The sequence below is a fragment of the Alosa sapidissima genome, chromosome 8 (assembly GCF_018492685.1).
Source record: "Alosa sapidissima isolate fAloSap1 chromosome 8, fAloSap1.pri, whole genome shotgun sequence".
NCBI lineage: Eukaryota > Metazoa > Chordata > Actinopteri > Clupeiformes > Clupeidae > Alosa > Alosa sapidissima.
Window position 1 is genome coordinate 38,433,083 of NC_055964.1, and position 25,000 is coordinate 38,458,082.

The 25,000-nt window shown below is 43.1% G+C and overlaps 2 protein-coding genes across 4 annotated transcripts in view; one reads left to right on the top strand and one right to left on the bottom strand.

Moving 5' to 3' along the window:
- Nucleotides 1-25,000, bottom strand: part of LOC121716106 (chemokine-like receptor 1) — a 965,204-nt gene that overhangs the window by 565,692 nt on the left and 374,512 nt on the right. The gene's annotated exons all lie outside the window — the stretch shown is intronic.
- Nucleotides 1-25,000, top strand: part of LOC121716090 (rasGAP-activating-like protein 1) — a 139,533-nt gene that overhangs the window by 59,313 nt on the left and 55,220 nt on the right. For all 3 annotated transcript variants that reach the window (XM_042102281.1, XM_042102279.1, XM_042102280.1), the window contains exons 11-14: nucleotides 2,083-2,147; nucleotides 2,939-3,051; nucleotides 18,570-18,762; nucleotides 19,892-20,029. In XM_042102281.1, coding sequence (XP_041958215.1) covers nucleotides 2,083-2,147; nucleotides 2,939-3,051; nucleotides 18,570-18,762; nucleotides 19,892-20,029 — 509 coding nt within the window. The remainder of the gene's footprint in view (nucleotides 1-2,082; nucleotides 2,148-2,938; nucleotides 3,052-18,569; nucleotides 18,763-19,891; nucleotides 20,030-25,000) is intronic.

Here is a 25,000-nt window from a genome sequence, read left to right on the forward strand (position 1 = left end):
CTCCATACAAATGTGCATTTATTCATGTACATTCAAATAGTTATTTATCACATTTAGTCATTATTATACTCAGTAAGTTAGTTAGTCAGTCATTATACTCAGTACGTTATTTAGTTAGTTAGTCATTATACTCAGTAAGTTTGATAGTTAGTTAGTCATTATACTCAGTACGTTATTTAGTTAGTTAGTCATTATACTCAGTACGTTTGATAGTTAGTTTATTTTTGTTCACAGCGGGGGGGCTCTGTGTCGTGTGTGGCTGCTGACAAACAAAAGCTCCCCACGTCTCCATAGCAACTGGGCAGGAAGTGTCTTCAGACGGAGGAGAGATGGAGACAAACACAGGTGGGGAGGAGAGGAGAGGGGGAGGCAGCAGGAGGAGGGGGTGGGAGAAGATGATGTTTGGAGAGAAAATGGAGAAGAGAGAGGGTGATAGGAGAATGCAATGAGTAGAGAGAAGAGGAGAAGAGAGGGAAGGGAGAGAGGGAGAGAGAAAGAGGAGAAATGGAGATGGGACAAGAGAGGAGAGGAGGGAAAAGGGAGCGGGGAAGAGGAGAGGAGGGGAGGGGAGAGGAGGAGTTAAGAGGGGAAGAGGAGAGGAGGGGAGGGAGGAGGGGATGGGAAGAGGAGAGGAGGGGAGGGGAGAGGAGGAGTTAAGAGGGGAAGAGGAGAGGAGGGGAGGGAGGAGGGGAGGGGAAGAGGAGAGGAGGGGAGGGGAGGGAGGAGGGGAGGGGAAGAGGAGAGGAGGGGAGGGGAAGAGGAGAGGAGGGGAGAGGAGAGGGGAAGAGGAGGGGAGGGGAAGAGGAGAGGAGGGGAGGGGAGAGGGGAAGAGGAGAGGAGGGGAAGAGGAGAGGAGGGGAGGAGTTAAGAGGGGAAGAGGAGAGGAGGGGAGGGGAGAGGGGAGGAGTTAAGAGGGGAAGAGGAGAGGAGGGGAGGGAGGAGGGGAGGGGAGAGGGGAAGAGGAGAGGGGAAGAGGAGAGGAGGGGAGGGGAGAGGAGGAGTTAAGAGGGGAAGAGGAGAGGGGGGAGGAGAGGAGGGGAGGGGAGGGGGGAGGGGAAGAGGAGGGGAGGGAGAGGGGAAGAGGAGGGGAGGGGGGAGGGGAGGGGAAGAGGAGGGGAGGGAAAAGGGAGCGGGGAAGAGGAGAGGAGGGGAGGGGAGAGGGGAAGAGGAGAGGAGGGGAGGGGAAGAGGAGGGGAGGGGGGAGGGGAAGAGGAGGGGAGGGGAGGGGAAGAGGAGAGGAGGAGGGGGGAGGGGAGGGGAAGAGGAGAGGAGAGGAGGGGAGAGGAGGGGAGGGGGGAGGGGAAGAGGAGGGGAGGGAAAAGGGAGCGGGGAAGAGGAGAGGAGGGGAGGAGGAGGGGAGGGGAAGAGGAGAGGAGGGGAGGGGAGGAGAGAGGGGAAGAGGAGAGGAGGGGAGGAGAGAGGGGAAGAGGAGAGGAGGGAAAAGGGAGAGGGGAAGAGGAGAGGAGGGAAAAGGGGAAGAGGAGAGGAGGGGAGGGAAAAGGGGAAGAGGAGAGGAGGGGAGGGGAGGGGAGAGGGGAAGAGGAGAGGAGGGGAGGAGAGGGGAAGAGGAGAGGAGAGATTAGAGCAAAAAGAGGAGAGAGGAGGGGGAGGTTGAAAGAGAGGAGGAAGGGGATGCTACGTTTGTCTAAACATTTCCTTCTTGCTCTGTTTTATTTGTGGTTTGTGTTGGGCTTTGCTGCTGTAAAGTTGAGATAGGGGAATTTGGGGTGGATTTTAGGGTTAGCTAACTGACTAACTAGCAGGATAAGGTTTCGGGTTAGCTAACTGACTAGCTGGGTAAGGGTTAGCTAACTGACTAGCTGGGTAAGGGTTAGCTAATCAGGAGGAGAATCTCAGGAGGAGATCCCCCAAGTAGTGACCCTGATTGTGGACTCATTGCTCCATACATACATACATATGTACATACATACATACATAATGTTTTTCTTAGCACATTTCATTTTCCTTACTTATGTTTCTTGTCATGTTCTTTGAAAACATCATGTTGTGATTGGGCCTATATTGTTTATTACACTTACACTATATATTCAGTCACTCTCTCTCTCTCTCTCTCTCTCCTAGCGGACCCAAACACTTTGTTTCGCTCTAACTCCTTTGCATCTAAAGCCATGGAGCAGTTTATGAAGGTGGGTGGAGTCCAATACCCTACATGTGAGGGAGACAGGACTAGATTTGACTAATGTGTGCTAATGTCTGTGTGTGTGTGCTAATATCTTTGTGACTGTACGTGTGTGTGTGTGTGTGTGTGTGTGTGTGTGTGTGTGTGTGTGTGTGTGTGTGCTAATGTCTGTGCGACTGTACGTGTGTGTGTGTGTGTGTGTGTGTGTGTGTGTGCTAATGTCTGTGTGACTGTACATGTGTGTGTGTGTGTGTGTGCTTGTGTGTGTGTGTGTGTGTGTGTGTGTGTGTGTGTGTGTGTGCTAATGTCTGTGTGACTGTACATGTGTGTGTGTGTGTGTGTGTGTGTGCGCTAATGTCTGTGTGACTGTACATGTGTGTGTGTGTGTGTGTGTGTACATGTCTATGTGTGTGTGTGTGTGTGTGTGTGTGTGTGGTGTATGTGTGTGTGTACATGTCTATGTGTGTATGTGTGTGTGTGTGTGTGTGTGTGTGCTAATGTCTGTACGTGTGTACGTGTGTGTGTGTGTGTGTGTGTGTGTGCTAATGTCTGTGTGACTGTACGTGTGTATGTGTGTGTGTGTGCTAATGTCTGTGTGACTGTACATGTGTGTGTGTGTGTGTGTGCTAATGTCTGTGTGACTGTACGTGTGTGTGTGTGTGTGTGTGTGTGTGTGTGTGTGCTAATGTCTGTGTGACTGTACATGTGTGTGTGTGTGTGTGTGTGTGTGTGTGTGTGCTAATGTCTGTGTGACTGTACATGTGTGTGTGTGTGTGTGTGTGTGTGTGTGATTGGCAGGCAGTGGGGATGTTGTATCTGCACGAGGTTCTCAGGCCCGTCATCAATCGCATCTTTGAAGAGAAAAAGTATGTGGAGCTGGACCCATGTAAGATAGACCTGAACCGCAGCAGGTAAGAGACACACACACACACACACACACACACACACACACGCTGGACCCATGTAAGATAGACCTGAACCGCAGCAGGTAAGATACACACACACACACACACACACACACACATACACACACATACACACACACACACACATATACACACACACACACACATACACACGCACACATGCACACATACACACACACACATACACACACACATTCACACACATATACACACACACACATATATATACACACACACACACACACACATACATACACACATATGCATACAGTGGGCATCGCTTTCAAATGACCACTTCATTCGCGCATTACGCGGCATGAAGCTGCGTGAAGCTTTAGTACCACTTTCAGCCACTGTGCGTCGCTCTGCCACTGTACATCGCTCTGCCTGCCGTCCCTTACATAATTGTTGCCGAGAGTAATCCCAGCCTACGAATTCAATAACAAAATAAATCATGCATAATTAAACATTACCTCGATTTAGGCTACTTGGGTATGGCTTAAGGCTTGACTACACGGTGGTAACGAAAATCGAAATCGAAATTTGCTGTCTACATTATTGTCAGTGTTGGGGTTAACGCAACTACGCAAATCAAAACAGTGGTGTGATAATTGAGCCAGTAGAGAAATAACTGTTCAGAATTAATCTGTAGCCTTGGGTAGGCTTCTGCAGAAAACAATGTTGTTGCCGATTTAATACTATCTGGCGACGTTTTTAACAGGCTACGCAATAGAGGCTTAGACAACTATGACCCACGTTTTGGTTTCGTAAATTAATTTGCCCTACTTCTTGACTGCAATGTAGTCAATTGACTGCTTGACATGTCATTTTTATTTTTCTGTACAATAAACAATTACATCTGCTTTATGCCACAGAATTACATTCATATTTGGCTGACTGCAGACGCGCCACTTCCCTCCCCATATTCCAAGATTAAGATAGTATGAAGTGCTTTTTGTATAGGCTACTATCATAAAAAAATAGTTAAAACGAATAGCTATTTGCAATTTGACAAAACACTGGTCCTCATTTTGCGAATGCGAGGACGATATGAGCCTGTTGCATTTAGTTAGATGTCCGAGTCACGCATAATGTTTGAAAACCACTGGCTCGTAATCACAATAATTTAACACACGACAGTTGGATAACCTACTTCATCATATCCCAATGCCTACATTTTGTGAGTAGCATAGAGATCGTTAAAAACAATAAAGTATGGCTCTCCGTTTGGGACATCGAAAACTTATATTTTTAATAGACTACCGTCGAAGATGCTGACTTGCAAAAGCCTCGGGATAACACGTTATCTCCACTATCATCAGTCATGCCCCTTGATCAAAGTGGGGAATGAAATAAAAGTTTGAGAACCACTGGCTTAACAAGTTACCTACAGTCCAGAACACAGAATCTGTTGCAATATTCTGATGATCGGCGATGATATCGGCAAATGTTTGTTTTCCAAAGTAAGAATTTCACTTCACCATGCACCTTCGACAATACCTGGCCTACCTGGTATCATTACAAACATTATTCTGTGTCCTAAAACTGGCATATTTTATGGCATTGTGTCATGTAAGTTCGTTGCAAAATCTAGAGAAATGTGTGAGGTGGTCAGCGGGGGACAATTGAGACACACTATCCACAGCTGTGGTAGGCCTATCAGGGGCAGGAGGATTACTGTCAGTGCAGGCTTTATATAAAATTCTTCAACAGAAGGCCTCGAATGTTGTCTTGTTTGTGGAGCGCTTTGCTTCGCTTCTGTAATTTCGGCTTCATTGAAAATGAGGGCTTCCCTCAATGACCCTCCGAGAATAAATAAAGGTTGAATGAATGAATGAATGCAGGCTTGCCCAAAATAAAGGCATGTGGTTTGCGCAGCCTACAGTAAATAACAGACCCGCCAGAATGTGCGTTATGATGCTTTTTTACGAGCAAGATGTTTTTGGTACCCTACGCACACTGCATGTTCTTAAATAACAATGATCATCAGTAATATTCAACCATTAATTTGGGTAAATGGGCAAGCGTGACCACCTTGATTGGCTGATTGGCTGATGATTGTAACGCGGGCATGATTCCAAACACCTCCCTTACGATGATGAGTGACAGGTGACAGGTCTCAGAATGCGTGCGCTACACAAGGACGGAAGATGATGAATAACTGGGTCCGTAGGCTATTCACAAAGGCTTTTATCTTACTACTAGGAGTAGGCTACTCCTAAATCGCACTTAAAGATTTTAGATTGGAGTTTTCTCTTAAAAGTTATTCACAAAGCCTTTCAGACAACTCCTAAACTAGGAGTGAGTCTTCGTGGCTATGGATGACGTCATTACTCATGCACGAGCTTGACTGAAGTGATCACCTTGATTGGCTGACGATTGTAACGCGGGAATTCCAAACACCTCTCTTCCGATGATGACTGACAGGTGACAGGTCGGAGAATGCGTGTGCTACACAAGTAGTGCGAAGGACGGAAGATGATTAATAACTGAATAAAAAGGCCTAGCCTAAATGAATAAAGAGTAAGGCAAAACAAATAGCTTAGTAGCCTAATGAAACATAGGCCTATGGATTGATGCAGTAGCCTACCTTTGCAACATTATTAAATTAATCTGTCACCATATCCCTAGGCTACGTTTGCAAAGAGGAGAACATTTTAATTTGATTCACAATGAAACGTTACATTTAATTTACATGTTAACAATGAGTAGTTTTGGTTGTTGTTGGTGGCGTTATTGCATCCCTTTTATGAATGCAAAATTGTTCCCTCGCGATTGGAAGCTTCTGTTGCGCATAAGCTACGCATTTCAAAACATTGCAACGTAAAATGCCACAAAAAAGCTGTTTATGAATAGGTCTTAGTGAGTTAGGAGTCCTCTCGACTTAAGCTGTCCCAGACTAGGTGCTACTTTTAGGTCTAAAATGCTTTGTGAATTACTTTTTGTGAAAAAATTAGGAGTCCTAAAATTAGGAGTGACACGCCCATTATTTTTAGGAGTTGCTCCTAAATTCGCCAGTTAGGAGCTACTTTTAGCCTTAAAATTCTTTGTGAATACGGCCCCTGAATAAAAAGGCCTAGCCTAAATGAATCAAGGCAAAACAAATAGCCTAGTAGCCTAATGAAACATACGGATTGATGTAGTATCTTTGTAACATTATTAAATTATTCTGTTACTATGCCTACGTTTGCAAAAGAGAACATTTTAATTTGATTCACAATAATGTTACATTTAATTTACATGTTGACAATGATTAGCCTAGTTTTGGTTGTTGTTGGCGGCGTTATTGCATGTTAGTTATGCCTACAATGCAAAATTGCTTCCTCGCGATTGGAAGCTCCTGTAGCTGCATAGGATTCAAAACCGCAGGTTTGTGATATAGGTCTGTGAGTAAGGAGTCCTCTTGACTTCTTTTAAGCTGTCAGAGGTGGGAAGGTGTGATTTTTTGGGGGCAGGGCCGGATTAACTGGGCACAATTGTCTGATGGCCCCCCTTCCCCCCAGCCAACGTGAATCGGGTGGTTAGTTAATAGGCCTATCGTGAAGATTTTTCCTGCCATCTAAGGCACGAGCGCATCTGTGAGGCCAAGGCTCACCAAGTAGCTCGTTTGTTTACAACTAACATTCCATATTAATTAAACTGCTTTATAGGCTATGCCGAAATAGTTTTCAACATTTTGAATATTAGTGTCGGGTGAATTGAAATGTTCTCAAAGTAGCCTTATGGCTGAAAGCTGCTTGGGATCCCCCCCCCCCCCGGTCAAGCAATATAACCATACAAACGCGCTTCCTTCACTCATTGTTTCAAAAGGAGTAATTTTGGCTTTGTCAGAACTGAAGAGCTGTGGACGGCATGGCACGGCATGCCCAATGAAAATAAATTAACGCAACGCAACACAACATAGACCCCGCTTCTCTCGCGTCAGTCACTGACATGAACGAAACACAGAACCCCCTTCTCTCACGGCAGTCACTGACAGTAACCTAGAATAAATGCATGGGGAAAAACACTTCCCCATGACAAAGACATCGTAAAACACTGAAAGTTAATATTTTGTCACTAGCAACATACATCTGTGCTTTGTCAAATGTATTATGTTCCAAGTAGCCTATGCGTAATTCTGCTTCATAAAGTTGAACAAATACATTTGCTTATTTCACAGAAAAATATAAATAGCCAGTCTACAGTGCAGAGTTGGTAAGTTATGGTAGGCCAACTTGCAGTGAACATACAAACAGGGGAAATTATTTCTCTTGCAGCTGAGTAGCCTCAGGTGCGCACGTAGACATAAGGCCGAACATGCAAGCGCCAATGAATCGTGCTCTCACGACAATCGCACCGTTAAACTTAAATAGGTTAACATCACTCTAAGTTCGCCTTCAAGCAAGGAAAACGATGATTTGAAGACATCTGTTTCGTTGGAAGGGTAAGGGGTAGCAACAGGGCAACACAGAGACAGGCCCGATGGCAGGGCTGTTATGAGAGTATTAAAATATGGGATATTCTACGGGAAAACATTAAAACGGCAAGACAGCGGGGAAAGTTGAAATACGTGATAAACACGGAAAAAGTTGGCATATATTGTTTCGGTCCCCGTGTACAGGGATTATTTGTCATACTATTAATCACATATGATTATTTGTGAAATTGTGCAAACAGGCGCAACACATTTGAAAAGGAAGGACTGTTAGCATGCAAGCTCACGGGAAAGATTGATTTAAGAACGTTATCACAAAGTGTGTGGCTGTGGCGCGGGCGGAAGACAATTGGCAGGGGAGGGTCATGTCTTTTTTAACAATTCTGTCGGAGGGTCATTGAACAATTTCTAGAAGGCAAGAGAGGGTCATGCAACTTCCAACTGAAGCACTCAAAATTTCTCCGGTGGCCCCTTCAATAAATAACGATCAGTCCCTAGATTGCTGCTGGGCTATATGTCTTGGTTCTGTTAACAACTCATTGTCAAACGCATAGCCTATCTCGCGGTTGCATCCATTACAAACAAACATGCAATGTGAACATCTGGGATTGGGGAGAGCACTAAATGCTCTACTGAATAAGCACGAAGTTAAATGAAAAACACTCTTTAATAATCAAAAAAAATAAACCGCTAATGAAGTAAACTTGTGACCATCAAAAATGGTCGCTTGTTTATCGCTTGTAACTCCGTGATACCAGGACGTAACAGGAAGGCATTTGGCTGAGCAACGGAGGTTAATATGCTCCATGTTTTGTCCAAATGATGACTGTCTATCATCGTTGCACTCGGAGAAAACCGGAATGTTTCATTCGTCCCCGTTTCAATCGTCCCGGTTGTACCTACTCAAAACGCAGATAGAACCGTATTATTCTAAGGTAGCGAAATAGCGTTCAGCATGATTCATGCCCAATTAATTCCCCCTGTTAAAGTGTTCGCCTTTGTAGTTTGGTTTCGTGATAGCCTATGATAAACGGCTTATGGCCAAATATGTGAAAACGTTAAAATACAGTAGGCGATAAACCCGGAAAAAGTTGACAGTGATTTTTTCATAATCACTTTGGAGGGTCATAGAAAAATGTATTGCTGGCGAGGGAGGGTCACGTCTTTTTGGACTAATGCTCCCAAAACTCCTCCGGTAGCCCCTTAAATAAATAACGAACAGTCCCTAATGAAGTCAACTTGTGACCATCAAAAATCGTTTATCGCCTGTAACTCCGTGATAACAGGACGTAACAGGAAGGCATTTGGCTGAGCAACGGAGGTTAATACTCTATATTTTGTCCAAATGATGTCTGTCTATCATCGTTGCACTCGGAGAAAACCAGAATGTTTAATTTGTCCTGCGTCTCTACGGCTGCAAACGGGATTCACTCGCAGTTAACCAAATATTTCTTTATTAGGGCAGGGCAGGCATATTTCTGGCTATTACATTATTTCTAAACCAGTCTGCTAAAGTCTGTAGTGAAGTCTGTGTAGGGTTTTCCAGGCTCCATTTCTTTTTACGAGACACCCTGCTCACTTGAGCCATCTACCGGTTGTTTGGGTTGTTGCAGCGTCTCACTGGAAAAATACAAATTAAAGTTGCGTGATACCGCGTGATCCCACGCGCGGACCGCGAGTGAAGCTGGCCAAGTCGAAGCACTGCCCACTGTACATATACACACACACACATACACACACACATATATATATATATATATATATATATATATATATATACACACACACGCACACACATATATACACACACATACATACATACACATAGTATACACACACATACATATACACACACACATACATATATATTAGGGGTGTGAATCTCTCATGTAAAAGACGATACGATTCACATCTAGATACATGGGCACGATTCGATACAAGAAAAGATACATGTTCATAAAAAAACGATTCAGTACGATTCGATGTGATGCGATTCGATGCAGTTCGATGCAGTTGAAGAATGGAAAGCATCGGATCATAAAAGAAACAATCCTAGACCTCCAGTGCCGCAGCATGCGCGATAACCTCATTTTTTCCGGAATTCCCCTGCCAACTTCTAAAGATACACCCGACGACCCAGAGAAAGCAGTTAAAGAATTCTTGCAGTCATCTCTCAAACTACCGCCAGAAACAGTTGACAAGATTACCTTCCACCGTGTACACCGTCTCACTTCCAAAGACAATACATCTTCCAATTATCGCCAAGTTCGAACACTTCAAACACAAAGAACTCATCAAAAGCAAAGGAAAAGAACTGAAAGGCACTTCATTCGGACTAAACGACCAATTCCCACAAGTAATACAGGAAAGAAGAAGAGCCCTCTTGCCCATAATGAAACAACTCAGGCAAGAGGGCAAACGAGCAGCACTGTCTGTCAATAAACTGTATGTCAATGGAACTCTGTATCGCAACCCCAATATCACCACCTGGCTATAGCACATCATACCTCATGCCAACATTCATCTTGATTATAACATTGTCACCCTCAACTCTCTCTAACCCACTGCCTACTGATGCTTGGATCACCTCTCTCTTCTCTCTTCTTATGTTTCATTCCTTTTGCTCCCCCTACCCACCCATTCTCTTTTGCTCTCTCAATGTTTAATGTTATTCATGGTGTTTTGTCTATACATGTTTGCTTGTGTGTCCTGTCTGTTTTTGTTTATTATGTCTATAGGCTAAAGTCAAATTATGATCTGTATGTTTTCAATGCTAAACAGGAAATGTTCATGCTGTCACCACTCCAGAACCAAATTCCTACCTCTTTATGCTCTATATTCTTCTCAGCCCCTACCCTTTACATCTCATTCGCACACCACATTACATACCTATTCCTCCACCCCCCCTTCCCCCTCTCCTATCTAACTGACACCTGCACACACTCTCACACACACAAAACCCACCTTATCAAACATTTTCATAACTGTACAATCACAACATGGTACCACTTACATTCCTGACCTGGAACATCCGTGGGATTGGATCTCAGGCAAAGAGGCTCAAAATCTTAAATCATTTGGATAGTTTAAAAGCTGACATATGTCTCCTACAAGAAACTCATCTCTCAGAATTAGACTACACCCGCATCAAATCAAAACAATTCAATCACATTTTCTCATCTCATTACAATACAAAACAAAGGGGAGTTTGCATTCTGATTAACAAAAGAATCTCATTCATCCATAACGCCACCATCACAGACCCAGAAGAACGTTTTGTCATCATAAACATCTCAATTCACAATACCCCTGTAACAATTGTTAATGTTTATGGCCCTAATACAGACAACCCAGTTTTCTTTCAGAACCTCTTCACCTCCATCTCAACTCTATCTGGCTGTCCCATCATAATTGCAGGTGACTTTAATACAGTGTTAGACCCCACAATTGACAAATCTGATCACTCTAAAAGCAAACGAATCTGGCAATCCACAAAAACAATAAAACAGTTCATGAGCGATTCTGGCCTTGGCGATTGTTGCTGGCTTCAGCACCCACACTCCAAATGCTACTCTTTTTTCTCTCCGGTCCACCACTCCTATTCCCGTATTGATTATTTTCTAACCAGCAACTCTATAATGAAAAATATCTCTGATTCAACAATTCATCCCATAGTCATTAGCGATCATGCCCCAGTTACAATTAAATGGAACATAACGAACCAACAGCGACCAATTAGCAAATGGCGTTTTAATACATCCCTCTTACAAGACCCAAATTTCATCAGTTTTGTTGGGAGAGAGTGGGCATTCTTTCTAGAAATGAACGGCTCCCCTGAATCATCTCCTTCCCTTCTGTGGGAAACAGGAAAAGCAGTACTCAGAGGAAGAATCATCTCATATTCAGTATACAAAAAAAGAAGGAAAAAGAACAGGAAGTAGAACTCAACAATAAAATTAAACAGTTAGAAGAAACCAATGCAAGCAACCCAACTGAAGAAACACAGGCAAAACTTAGGAAACATAAATTCAAACTCAATGAAATACTCAATAAACACACTCAATTTATGATTCACCGTCTAAGGCAGGAAAACTTCCACCATAGCAATAAATCAGGTAAATACTTAGCAAATCAAATCCAACATAACAAAGAAAAATCAACAATCCCGGTCATAAAGAACTCAGCAGGGAAGCTAACCAGCTCACCTGAAGAAATAAATCATGTTTTTTACCAGTTTTACAATAAACTATATTCTTCAGAAATAAACCCCAACCAGGAATTCATAGACTCTTTCCTAAACAGCATCGAATTACCACAACTCAATGAGACCGAAATAAAAAACCTGTAATCACCTATAACTCAACAAGAACTGTTTGATGCCCTGAAACAGATGCCCGATAATAAAGCACCAGGTCCGGATGGCTTTCCTGCTGAGTTCTACAAACAATTTTGGACCATCTTAGCTCCACTTTTCATCAGAATGATTAATGAATCAAAACAGAAAGGACGTCTTCCAACTAGTTCCACCACAGCCTCAATTTCACTGCTCCTCAAGCCCAATAAGGACCCAACATTGCCATCCAGCTACCAACCAATTTCTCTCCTCAATGTGGACAATAAGATAATCGCAAAAATGCTAGCACACAGATTAGCAGAGGTCACCCCATCCATTATCCACCCAGACCAAACAGGCTTCATTAAAGGTAGAATTTCATCCACCAACACCCGCAGACTGTTAAATATAATGTATCACTCTACAAATTTTCAAGATAATACCATCATAGCAACTCAGAAAAAGCTTTTGATGAAACTTTTGGGTGAACTGGAATTTCCTGTTTTCCACATTAGGGAGGCTTGGCTTCGGGGAGTCGTTCATTAACTGGATTAAACTTCTATACACCTCTCCTTCAGCCACAGTAATCACCAATGGACTAACATCACAAGGTTTCACTCTTCACTGGGGAACTAGACAGGGGTGCCCACTCTCCCCCTCACTATTTACAATCTTCATTGAACCCCTAGCAGCTGCCATCCGTCAGAACCCCCTCATCAAAGGTGTCCAGACTCCATATATGCATCACAAAATCAGCCTTTATGCTGACGACATTCTTCTCTTTCTTCAAGACCCCACAACATCAGTAGAAGAAACCATCAAACTCATTGACACATTCTCTAACATTTCTGAATACTCAATCAATTGGAATAAATCTGCAGTTCTCCCATTACATCCCAACAGCTGGGATGTGACAGCCAACTCTTCACCTATCCCACTCTGCACTAACTATATCACTTACTTAGGGATAAAAGTCTCCCCCAGGCTGTCAGACTTATTTAGCCTAAATTATTCCCCTCTACTCACTTCAATAGATGATGACCTTCAACGCTGGAAGAACCTCCCATTATCCATCATGGGCAGAATCTCAGTAATCAAAATGACAATACTGCCCAAAATAAACTATCTATTCTCTATGATTCCAACCCAGCCCACCACCCTCTGGTTTAAGTCTCTCGATTCATTAATCACTAAATTCTACTGGAAAGATAAGACCCCAAGGATCAAACTCGCCACTCTCCAAAAACCAAAAGCAATGGGAGGACTAGAGGCCCCACACTTCCAGCACTATGCCCTGGCCAACCAGCTCCACTTCATCCACAAATGGCTACACCCCACCCCCTCAGACAACACCTGGTTAGACCTAGAACTTACTTCCTGCGGAAACTCAGGCGAGCAAGTGCTCCACCAGCCATCATGACCACATTCTACCGAGGCACCATTGAGAGCATCCTCTCCAGCTGTATCGCTGTGTGGGACGGAAGCTGCACTGAATACAACAGGAAAGCCCTGCAGCGCATAGTGAACACAGCTGGAAGGATTATTGGTGCTTCACTCCCCTCCCTGAAGGACATTTACACCACCCACCTCACCCGCAAGGCGACCAAAATTGTGAGTGATGCAAGTCACCCCGCTCACAATCTGTTTGATCTACTGCCCTCTGGGAAGAGGTACAGAAGCCTGCGCTCCCGCACTACCAGACTCACCAACAGCTTCATACACCAAGCTGTAAGGATGCTGAACTCTCTCCCTCCTCTCCCCCCTCCACCCTCAGCTACATAACATCCTGGACATTGGACCCAAAATGGCCGCCTGCACTACTCCACTTGCACACTTGTACACTTTACAACTTGGTGTTGTTGTCCTGAAAACACAACACTTCTGCTGCTCTTACATAACTTGCACCACTATGCCACTTTCTTTCTTACTTAGGTCAAACAGAACTACCCAAGCCTTTTATTGGCCTGACTTTGCACTAGTATTTTATTGACTGTCTATGCACAATTTCAACCAAATTTTGCTGCTCTTATTTTTTCATTATTATATGTGCCCTCTTATTTACTTATTTACTTACTTTTTTGTTTACTTGAATGTTATGTTTGTCTGTGGACCTAAATTGGTAAAATATGTCTTGTCTTCACCGTGGGATAGTGAGAAACGTAATTTCGATCTCTTTGTATGTCTGGAACATGTGAAGAAATTGACAATAAAGCTGACTTTGACTTTGACTTTGAACAAACAATCTGTAAAGAAATTAAAATCTCAGATCTCCCTTTCTGCAGTCAGTCGGTCAAAAAACATCCATCCTTCAAAGCCCCAACAATTTCAGCTACTCTGACAGCCTGGTGGAGATTCTACCACATCACTGATTCACCTATAGCACCATCAATTAGCACCCCGATTTGGAATAACCCAGATTTCACCGTCAATAAAAAAACACTTAACTTTCACACATGGATGGGAAAGGGCATCACTCACCTTCAACACATTCTTCAAGACAATAATCTGGCCTAATTTTCCTGTTTGGTCCAGAAGCACGGCATCGAGAGTAAACACTTCTTACAATACCTGCAAATTAAATCATCTATCCTAGGAAAAATTAACATCCAGACAGCTAACCTTGACATTCCCCCACCAATCTCAGAGCTGCTTAATATTCCCTCTCCCAAAAAAATACTCTCCCAAATTTACAAAATTATATCTCGTTCAGAAAAAACAATTGGCCTGCCATATCACAAATGGGAATCAGACTTATCTCAGAATTACTCCTGGTGCCGACTTCTGGACCAAAATGTGCAAAAACATCTACCTCATGACAAAGAATAGTAATCTACAACTAATACAATACAAGGTTCTTCACAGATTCCACTTCACTGCACATAAATTGGCTAAAATGGGGTTTGGCTCGGATCTTTGCACTCACTGCACACAAAATAACCCAGATACATACATTCATGCGGTTTGGCATTGCACTCCAATCAACCACTTCTGGGTGAGTGTCACAAAATCTCTCTCTTCCATCTTTGGCTGTCACATCCCAGCATCCCCTTCCTTATGCATACTTGGTGATACATCCACAGTCAATTTAAGCAACTCCTGCAATAAAACACTGCTGGTAGCGCTGACTATCGCCAAGAAAACAATCCTCATGAACTGGAAATCTAAGAAAAAAGCTCACATCACTCATTGGAAAAACTTGTTAACAGACTATATATCATTAGAAAACCTATCAACTACAAACTTAATCAATACTCAGGATACAACCTCTCCTTGGTACCCCTTTATCACCTACCTACAGTCCTGACCCTCTTTGCCTGAGTTCCATCTCCACACCATCATAACACACTTCATCAACAGATACACATATCATCGAACACTGGGCAGGGGAGGGTAGCTGGAACTATTATTGTTATTATTATTATTATTATTATTATTATTATTATTATTATTATTAGTAGTAGTAGTAGTAGTAGTAGTAGTAATATAAATAGCATCCCCTTCTTTCCCCTCCCCCTTTTATTTACATTCTCTGATAAACTTTACTAATTTCACTCTTTCTCTCTGCCTCTCCCATCGTTATTCTGACGGGGCCCCATTGGATGGCTTGGGAGACTCGGTCCTGGCGGGTCGCTGTGTGGTTTTGGCATTGGTTGGGTCCTGTGGGTTATCTATTATCTCTGTGGGTATATCTCTTTTAATTGCACTACATGTTAGGTGACATACATAAACAAAAACTACAAAACAGGCTAGGGTAAGAGTGGAGTGGAGGTAGATGCCTCATCAGGTGTCTATCTGCATGCCTCACTTATTTTAATGCACACATTGAGGAGGCATACATCTTACACAGGGTAAGTGTGGTGTGCATGGGGAAATCCTGACAGATATTCACCATGCATGCCCACTTCTTTTAATGCTACACTCTAGATAGACCCCTCAACCTAGCCATTCACATACTGTACATATTTAGGTCAAGAGTGGCGTGTTGGGTGAAGGTCTGGGGGCGAGGTGTGGTTGGTCGTGGTAGTGGGGGATGTGTGCATATGCTGGGGGCCTGGGGCGATGGGTGGCACGCAGGTCCTCCCCTCTGTCAGCTCGGCTGGGTGGAACTGCAGGGGCTGGGTGGAACTGTGGCCATTAATGGGTGCCCAGGTTGGCAATCAGTCAGGCAATCAACCAGGCAATCAGTTATTCCTATTATTATACTTACCATTAATAGAATAATTACAACTCCTCTCCTCTGAAACCCTCCCTCTCTATGTTCCAGCTTCTCTCCTCCTGGCCCAACAGCAAGCCAGCCTTATACATATGCACACACACACACACACACACACACATACATCCTCACATACTCACTACCCCTCACCCCCCATCCCCACCCCCATCCCAACACCACCTCATTCACACTCTCAGAGCTACCATCCGCACCCCCCCCCATCCCCCCTTCTTTTCATTCCGGTCATCAATTTCATCCCTGATAATCATATCTGTAATCATCCTGGACGCAAATCATCCTTTGCCTTTCTGTTATTAATGTTATGTTGTGTTATGTTTGTGGAAGCCAAGTCAATGTGATGTCTTGTTAAGTTACAGTATGTGTTTATGTAATGTACATCTGTTTGTCGTATGTAGTATTCATGTGCATGTCGTAGTGTTGCATTTTCTGTAATGTCAATGATGTTTGCAAATAAAAAAAAAAGAAGAATGGAAAGCATTCTGAAAGATTTTTTATCATTTGCTTAAGGTGCACATTCATTTTATATTATCAATTATCATGGTCATGTCAATTAGGCAAAAAAATGTGTGAATATGATTATCTAAACTGAGGTTTGTATCATATACTGTATTGAAATGAAAAAATAATAGTCTACATTTCAGTCAAACACAGCAGCCAAATACAACATAAAAATACATTTGTATAGACTTCTTTATAGATATCTTTATAGATATCTGATTGTTTTCAAGGAGCTGTAGTCTATTGTTGAGGTAAGACAATACCGAAATAAAATAAAACAGTGCTTAAGACAATCTTGGCCTTTTCTCAGATAGCCTACAAGAACAAAATAGGCCTAGCCTACATAGGCCTAGTGATGGGGACGAGACCGCCTATGCCGAGTCCGAGTCAAGACCGAGTCTTTGAAGGGTCGAGACCGAGTCGAGACCAAGTCTGTTGGTTTTCAAATACAGTCGAGTCCGAGTCAAGACCGAGTCTTTGAAGAAGCAAGTCCGAGTCGAGACCGAGTCCTTTAGGAGTCGAGACCGAGTCGAGACCAAGACCATAAAAAAATTTCAGTTTTAATATTCATAATTTAATATCACCCCAGTTAATAATCAACAGTTAGGCCTACAGACTAAGCTAGATTGGGAATTGTTTAGAGGAGCAGTCTTAACGTCTTAATATGGACTATGCTGACCTACAGATACTCACCGGCAGCAGAGCCATAGAGATAAATAAACGGCTCTGACGGCAGTATCTTTGCATTGCACCATGGGATGTCATTTTCAAATAATGCCAGTCAACATTGCATTTTATTATTATTGTTGTTATGTGTTGTCTGTTTTTTTATATGAACATAAAAAATGCGTTGGTCTCGAGGACTCGGTCTGAAATTACGAGTCCTTCTCCTCCCACTGTGGTCCGAGACCGAGTCAAGACCGAGTCTTTGAAGGAACGAGTCCAAGACGAGACCGAGAAAGCAGAAATTGGTCTCGAGACCGGACTCGAGTCCGAGACCGGACTCGTACTACATCACTACATAGGCCTATCAATGAACTGGGCCTATTTTGTTCCAAGTCTGAGTGAATGAACAAAATAATAATAATTTGTGCATCGTTTTAGCAGCAAGGGCCAAATTATTCTTTAACATTAAGGAAATCCCTTCATCAAACGTAAGGCTACTCTACAGACTATCGTTGCCGTTTAGGAATGCTATAGTAAGTGTTTAATTTCACGCTGGATTTTGAAAAACAAGAGTAAAAACTGTCAAAGAAACGACCGAGTGCAAGTTGTCACGTGCTTAAGTTGCAGTAGATGTATGGGTAATGAAGTCCTTTGACAACTTTGGGCAATGAGTGTAGCCCAAAACGAACTTCATTACCCACAAATCCGTGCCACGTGTAGTTTCAAAACAGGAAGTGGGATGAACGCGCTGCATGCAACGTAAATTAGAGTCTGAGTGAGCAGAAAAGGTTGTGAACCGACATTCGTAACAAGTAAATCGATATAACGACCGGTTCATTTCAGTTTTATTTCGATACGGGGCTTAACATATCGATGTAGCCGTATCTTACACGTTAAAAACGGATACCGATACGTATTGGTTAATCTTTACACCCCTAATATATACACACACACCCACACATATACATACACATATACACACACTCACATATTACAACAATATTAGCACTTTAGACATTTACTGCTTTGAAGTGCATGTATGTATGTATGTATGGCGTGTACAGAGTGAGTGTGCATGTGTGTGTCTGTGGGGGGGGGGGGGGGGGGGGGGGGTTGGGGTTGTGTGTGTGTGTGCTTGTGTCTGTCTGTGAGTGTGTGTGTGTGGGTGTGTGTGGGTGTGTGTGGGGGGGGGGGGGGGGGGGGGGGCGGTGGTTGTGTGTCTGTATGTAGTCATCTCTCATATCCTCCCCAGGCGTATCTCGTGGTGCGGTGTCGTAGGCGGAGGTGAGGGAGAGCAGTGTGGGGCTACTGCAGGGGTACCTCAGCTCCATAATATGTGTGTGTGTGTGTGTCAGGCGTATCTCGTTTAAGGGTGCGGTGTCGGAGGCGGAGGTAAGGGAGAGCAGTGTGGGGCTACTGCAGGGGTACCTCAGCTCCATCATGGACGCCATTGTGGGGTCGGAGCCACACTGTCCCCTGGTCATGAGGGTGGTGTTCAAACAGCTACACAAGAGGGTGGAGGAGCAGTTCCCCCAATCACAGCACCAGGTGTGTGTGTGTGTGTGTCTTACCTGCTGTTGTGGTAAGTAAGAGTTGTGATTATTAACTTCTGATTAATTGAATTTGAAGACACCATATAGTGTGATTGTTTGTGTGTGTGTGTGTGTATTTCTCTTACCTGCTGTTATGGTAAGTAAGAGTTGTGATTATTAAGTTCTGATTATTTGAATTTGAAGACACATATTTTAGAGATTATTAGAGATTATTATATATATTATATTATATTATATAATATTAGAGCTTTTTCTATTCATTATCCAACGTCAAAAATAGTTCCAGTTTTCAGCATCAGGCGTTGCTAAGCAACAAATACTGTACCAAGTTGAACCAAAAGACTATTCGTACACATTCATTTGTCCATTTGCATCAGGCGTTGCTAAGCAACACACATTCATTTGTCCATTTGCATGTAACATGTTTATGTGTACTCACGTTTACATGTTACAACCCGAATTCTGGAAAAGTTTTACGCTTTGTAAAATGTAAATTAAAAAATAATTTTGGAGCCAGGCAGCTACAGTGCTACACTCTGTGGACATGTAAATGGAAGCTCACGGACATGCCCCCAGAGTATAGCGCTTTAATATTGACGTCACACAATTGAATGACTGGGCTTATTTGCTAGCTGTGAAAACTGGGCGTATTTGGTAGCTGTATTTGCTAACTGTATTTGCTAGGAAGTATTGCTAGCTGTATTAGCCGTATTCGCTAGCTGTATTTGCTAGCCGTATTAGCTGTATTGGCTAGCCGTATGAGCTAGCTGTATTATCTGAATTAGCTAGCCGTATGAGCTAGCTGTATTAGCTAGCCGTATGAGCTAGCTGTATTAGCTAGCTGTATGAGCTAGCTGTATTAGCTAGCTGTGAAGTTTCCAGTAGGGCTGTGCCAGGATGTCCCCACTTCTCTTTGCACTAACTGTGTGTGTGTGTGCGTGTTTCTGTATCTTTCCAGCATTAATCCTTTTCTTCTCTCTCCCTATATATTTCCTCTTTTTCTCCTTTTTTATTATGACACCCAATCCCCTGTTTTTTTCTCTCTCTCTCCTTTCTTCTCTCCGTATCCAGGATGTAAAGTTTTTCTCTCTCTCTCTCTCTCTCTCTCTTCTCTCCGTATCCAGGATGTAAAGTATTTGTCCATCAGTGGTTTCTTCTTTCTGCGTTTCTTCGCTCCAGCCATCCTCACCCCCAAACTCTTCCACCTGAGAGATCACCATGCCGACACACGCACCAGCCGAACACTGTTGCTGCTGGCAAAAGTACACACACACACACATTCATACACATCGACATACACACACATTCATAATAATAATAATAATAATAATAAAGCTTTATTTGTATAGCACCTTTCATACACAGAATGCAGCTCAAAGTGCTTTACATTTGAAGCATGTAACACAATAGTAGTCAGTCAGTCATTATCAATCACTTTTCTTTGCTGTTTATGATATGCTCAGCAACATATCAAAAATATAGAAAATGACGTCATAAGACTGGCAGCCTTAACCCTCTTACCCCCCACAAGCACGCCATATGGCAACTGTGGCAAGGAAAAACTCCCATATTCCAGGAAGAAACCTTGAGCAGAACCTGACTTAATAGGGGGAGCCCATCTGCTTCTGGCTGGCTGCGCCCTCCAATAGTAGCAGATGTAGAATAATCTGAAAATGTAGTCTACAGGATAAGATGAGTTAACTAAAAGCTTTCCTGTACAGGTATGTTTTCAGATCTTTTTTAAAAATATTTACTGAACTCGCCTGCTTGATGTACAGAGGCAGGGTGTTCCATAGTTTGGGGGCATAATGGATAAACGCAGCTTCTCCACTTTGTTTGTGGAGCACTTTGGGTACGATTAAAAGATTAGAATTGGATGATCTAAGTTTCCTTTGTGGTTGATAAGATATTAAAAGCTCAGAGATATATGAAGGTGCTATGCCATTCAGAGCTTTGTAAGTAATTAACATAACCTTAAAATCAATTCTATAGGAAATAGGGAGCCAGTGCAGTTCAGCCAACACAGGGGTGATGTGTTCTCTCTTCTTAGTCTTAGTTAAAAGTCTAGCCGCAGAGTTCTGTATGAGTGCCAATTTCTTTAGATGTTTTTTGGGAAGACCAGTGAAAAGTGCATTGCAGTAGTCTAACCTGCTAGTGATAAAGGCGTGAATTAGTTTTTCTGCATCTTGTTGAGTTAAAAAGGGCCGCACTTTGGCAATGTTTCTTAAGTGGAAATAGGCTGTCTGAGTAACTTTACTGATATGGGGCTTAAAACTTAACTCTGCATCTAAGATGACACCGAGGCTTGTTACTTTTGGTTTGACCTGGTGTGCCAAGTTCCCCAGATTACTAAGAATAATATCTCGCTTTAGTTTTGGTCCAACCAGAAGTACCTCTGTTTTGTCATCATTTAGTTTCAAAAAGTTTTTGCTCATCCACTGATTAATGGAGGTTAGGCATGCAGTGAGGGAGCAAAGGCCATCTGGGTTAGTTGGCTCAACAGAAAGATACAATTGGGTATCATCTGCGTAGCTGTGGAAGTTTACATTATGTTGACTTATGACGTTTCCCAATGGAAGCATATATAGAGAAAATAGCAGGGGACCAAGGCAGCTCCCCTGGGCCACACCAAAAGGCAAGTCATGTTTTTCAGATACATGATCTCCTAGACTGATATAAAAATCTCTGCCAGTAATGTAGGTTTGAAACCAGTTTAGAGCATTATCAGAGAGACCCACCCACTTCGCAAGGCGGTGAATTAGGATGCTATGATCAATGGTGTCAAATGCCGCACTCAAATCCAGAAGAATAAGGATTGAGACTTTGTTTGAGTCGGTAGCTAGTCTGAGATCATTGACTATTTTTACTAGAGCCGTTTCTGTGCTGTGATTTGATCTAAAACCTGATTGGAATTTTTCAAGGATACTGTTTTCGTTGAGGAAGGTATTTAACTGATTACAAACAACTTTTTCAAGTACTTTGCTCAAAAACGATAGATTTGATATAGGCCTGTAGTTGCTCAGATTGGTATGGTCAAGATTTGACTTTTTAAGTAAAGGTTTCACAACAGCGGTTTTAAAAGCAGTTGGAAATATACCTGTTTCTAATGAGGTATTTATTACCTTGAGAAAAAAGGGAGCTAAGCCATCATATACTTTTTTGAGGAATGTAGTAGGGATTGGATCTAAAACACATGTTGAGGAGCCGGTTTGAGTTATAATTTTACCAAGCTCAGATTGAGTAATAGTGCTAAAGGACCTTAATTTTGGGGGGCTGTTTTTGGGTGTACTATCAAACATATTACTTGTGTTACCAATAGCCTCCCTTATAGAAATGACTTTGTTTTTGAAGAAGTCTGCAAATTCTTCGCATCTTAGAGAGGATGCCTGACTGAGTGTATCAAAAGGTGTTTGATGCAATAGCCTATCAATGGTAGAGAACAACACCCTAGAGTTTCCACTGTTTTCAGCAATTACCTTAGAGAAGTGGTTCCTCCTCTCATTCCGAATAGCTCTATTATAATTTGCAATTTTTTCTTTTAGAATGGCACGGTGAACCTGTAACTTAGTTTTTCTCCATGTTCTCTCAGCTTTCCTACATGATCTTTTTAGATCATGGATATTTTCGTTCATCCAAGGTGTCAGTTTGCTACAGGGCCTTTTTTTAGTCTTTAAGGGTGCCACTCTGTCAAGCAGAGCGCCTAATTCACGATTGAGAGCCTCTACCATTTGATCAATGGGATGATGTAAAATATCTAAATTTATGGAGTCTATGTCCAAGAGTCGCGATTTGATTGCAATTTCGGGATGAATTTTTGGAGTATGTAGTACAATATTAAAAGATACACAATGATGATCAGACATATTTATATCATTTACTGATAAGTCTGTGACTTCTATCCCTCTGGAAATGACTAGATCGAGGGTGTTGCCAAGGTTGTGGGTGGGTCCTGTAACATGCTGCTTTAGCTCTAAACTGTCCAACACATTAAGGAACTTACTGGCTTTAGCATCAGTTGTCTTATTGACATGAATATTGAAGTCGCCATTTACAATTATCCGATCATAGCTAGTGATGATGAGCGACATAAGTTCAGAAAACTGGTCGAGAAAGCCAGTCCATAGTTTAGGAGGGCGGTATAAGGTTAATAGAAGTACAGCTGGGTCAGCCTTCAGAGTGAGGGCAATATACTCAAAGGAAGCGAATTCGCCAAAGTTGACTCGTGTGCAACTATATTTGTTTGAGAGAATGGAGGCAATTCCACCACCTCGTTTGCCTTGTCTAATTGAGTGGAAGAAATTATAATTTGGGGGACAAGTCTCAACAAGAACAGCTTCGCTGTCTGAAGTCAGCCAGGTTTCAACAAGAAACAGAAAATCCAATTTTTTTTCACTAATAAAATCATTGATTGCAAAGGTTTTGGTAGTAAGTGCACCTATATTTAGTAAACCCATGTTAGCTGAAAATGCCTCTGGCTTTTGAGGAATATGCTGAGGTATGGAAAGAATATTTGTTAGGTTTCTAGTTTTAAATTTGTCTTTTCTTTTTACTATACGTTGGGTAGAAATCAACGTTGGAATAGAACTATAAGCATAAGTCATGCTATTGCATGAAGCAGCTTGATCTATGGTAGTAGTATTGTATGTTACCCTGCAGAAAACATTCTCAGACTCATCCACATGTATAATGCCATTCGAATCAATACCTGGGGGGCGTGAATCTGTAATATTTTCTACAGAATGTCAATGTCTCAGTGTGGACGCTATGTTGTCAGAGAGTAGCCTGGCTCCATGTTGGTTTGGGTGGAGACCATCACGCTTCAGCATACTGGGCCTCTCCCAGAACAAGCCCCAGTTGTTGACATAGGGGATGCTTAGGGAAGCGCAGTAGCGTTTGAGCCAGGTGTGGAGATCGAACAGTCTGGACCATCTCTCAGCACCTTTTCTGTAGGTAGGGAGAGGCCCAGAGATGGCAAAGCGTTTTTCTGTGCCCATCAGAGTGGTGATGAGAGTTTTGTAGTTTTCCTGCAGTGCTACTGACTGCTTATCTCTGATGTCGTTCGTGCCCACGTGTACGATGATGTTGTTGACCTTGGTGTGGCGGGCCAGGATGCTTGGGAGTTTCTGCTGGATGTCAAGGACCTTGGCACCAGGGAAGCAGTAGACCTTGGAGGGACCGCTACATGATGGGGGAATGCAGAGGTCTCTGACCATGGAACTGCCGATGACCAGGGTGGAGGTTGATGAGGTCCGGGGAGGAGGGGGTCGGGGGGGCGCCGACTTTGAGGAGGGACCAGGATGGTTGTCTCGGGGCTGGAGGGGCTCCTCATCCTCGGTCAGAATGGCATAGCGATTTTCCAGTCGTATAGGTTGGGCTGGGCCTGGGTGCCGTCCGGACCGTCTGCCGTGCTTGTGATGCTTGCTTCTACGCCATGGCTCAGGCTGGTGTGGAGTGGAGCTGGCCAGCAGAGCAGGCTTGGTTCTCAGCAGAGGCCGGGGAGAGGCAACAGGGACAGAAGTTGCATTAGTGCATGGCATGGTTAAAGTATTGGAGGACAGAGTGAAATCAGGGCATCTGGCATTTGTGTGTGTAAGAGAGGTAACGTTACTTACGGAGAGAATGGTGTCGAGGAACTGTTCATCCTTCTCAATCTGATGGAGGGTCGCTATTCTGGCTTCGAGTTCCACTATCTTTTCGCTGAGAAGGACGCATGAGTCGCAGCCTGGTGCACAGCTGAGGGGAGGCATCGTGTCGCGGCGAGGGCTCGCCGGTGTCAACTGTTTTTTAAACGTTTGTTTGCTAGTTGGCTAGCAACAGCGATATCGTGCAGTTCCTTGATAACTCGAACACAGGTAGCGGGTAAGTAATCTGAGAAGATCTCACTTTTATATTGAGTCACTAGTTTTGAGAGACGTTAGAAGGAATGTGATGCTTTCTTCTTCCAGATATCGTTTCCTTGGCCCGGTATTATTTGCAGCCCTTGATGCTGGCTTAACGTTTCACGTTAACGTTTGACAGAAAAGTTTGGCGATCAAGGTTATAGAGTCCGATAATCCAAAGCCTCGAGCAACAACAGTTTATGCAAGAGTTTGTTCACGAGATATAATCGGTAGCCAGTAAATCCGTAGAAAGTAGATGGTAACAAGGAGATTTAAGATAGATAAGTTTGGAAGTTTAGGTAGTTACATACGGAGCACGCCGACCGGAACCGGAGAAAAATACACACACACACA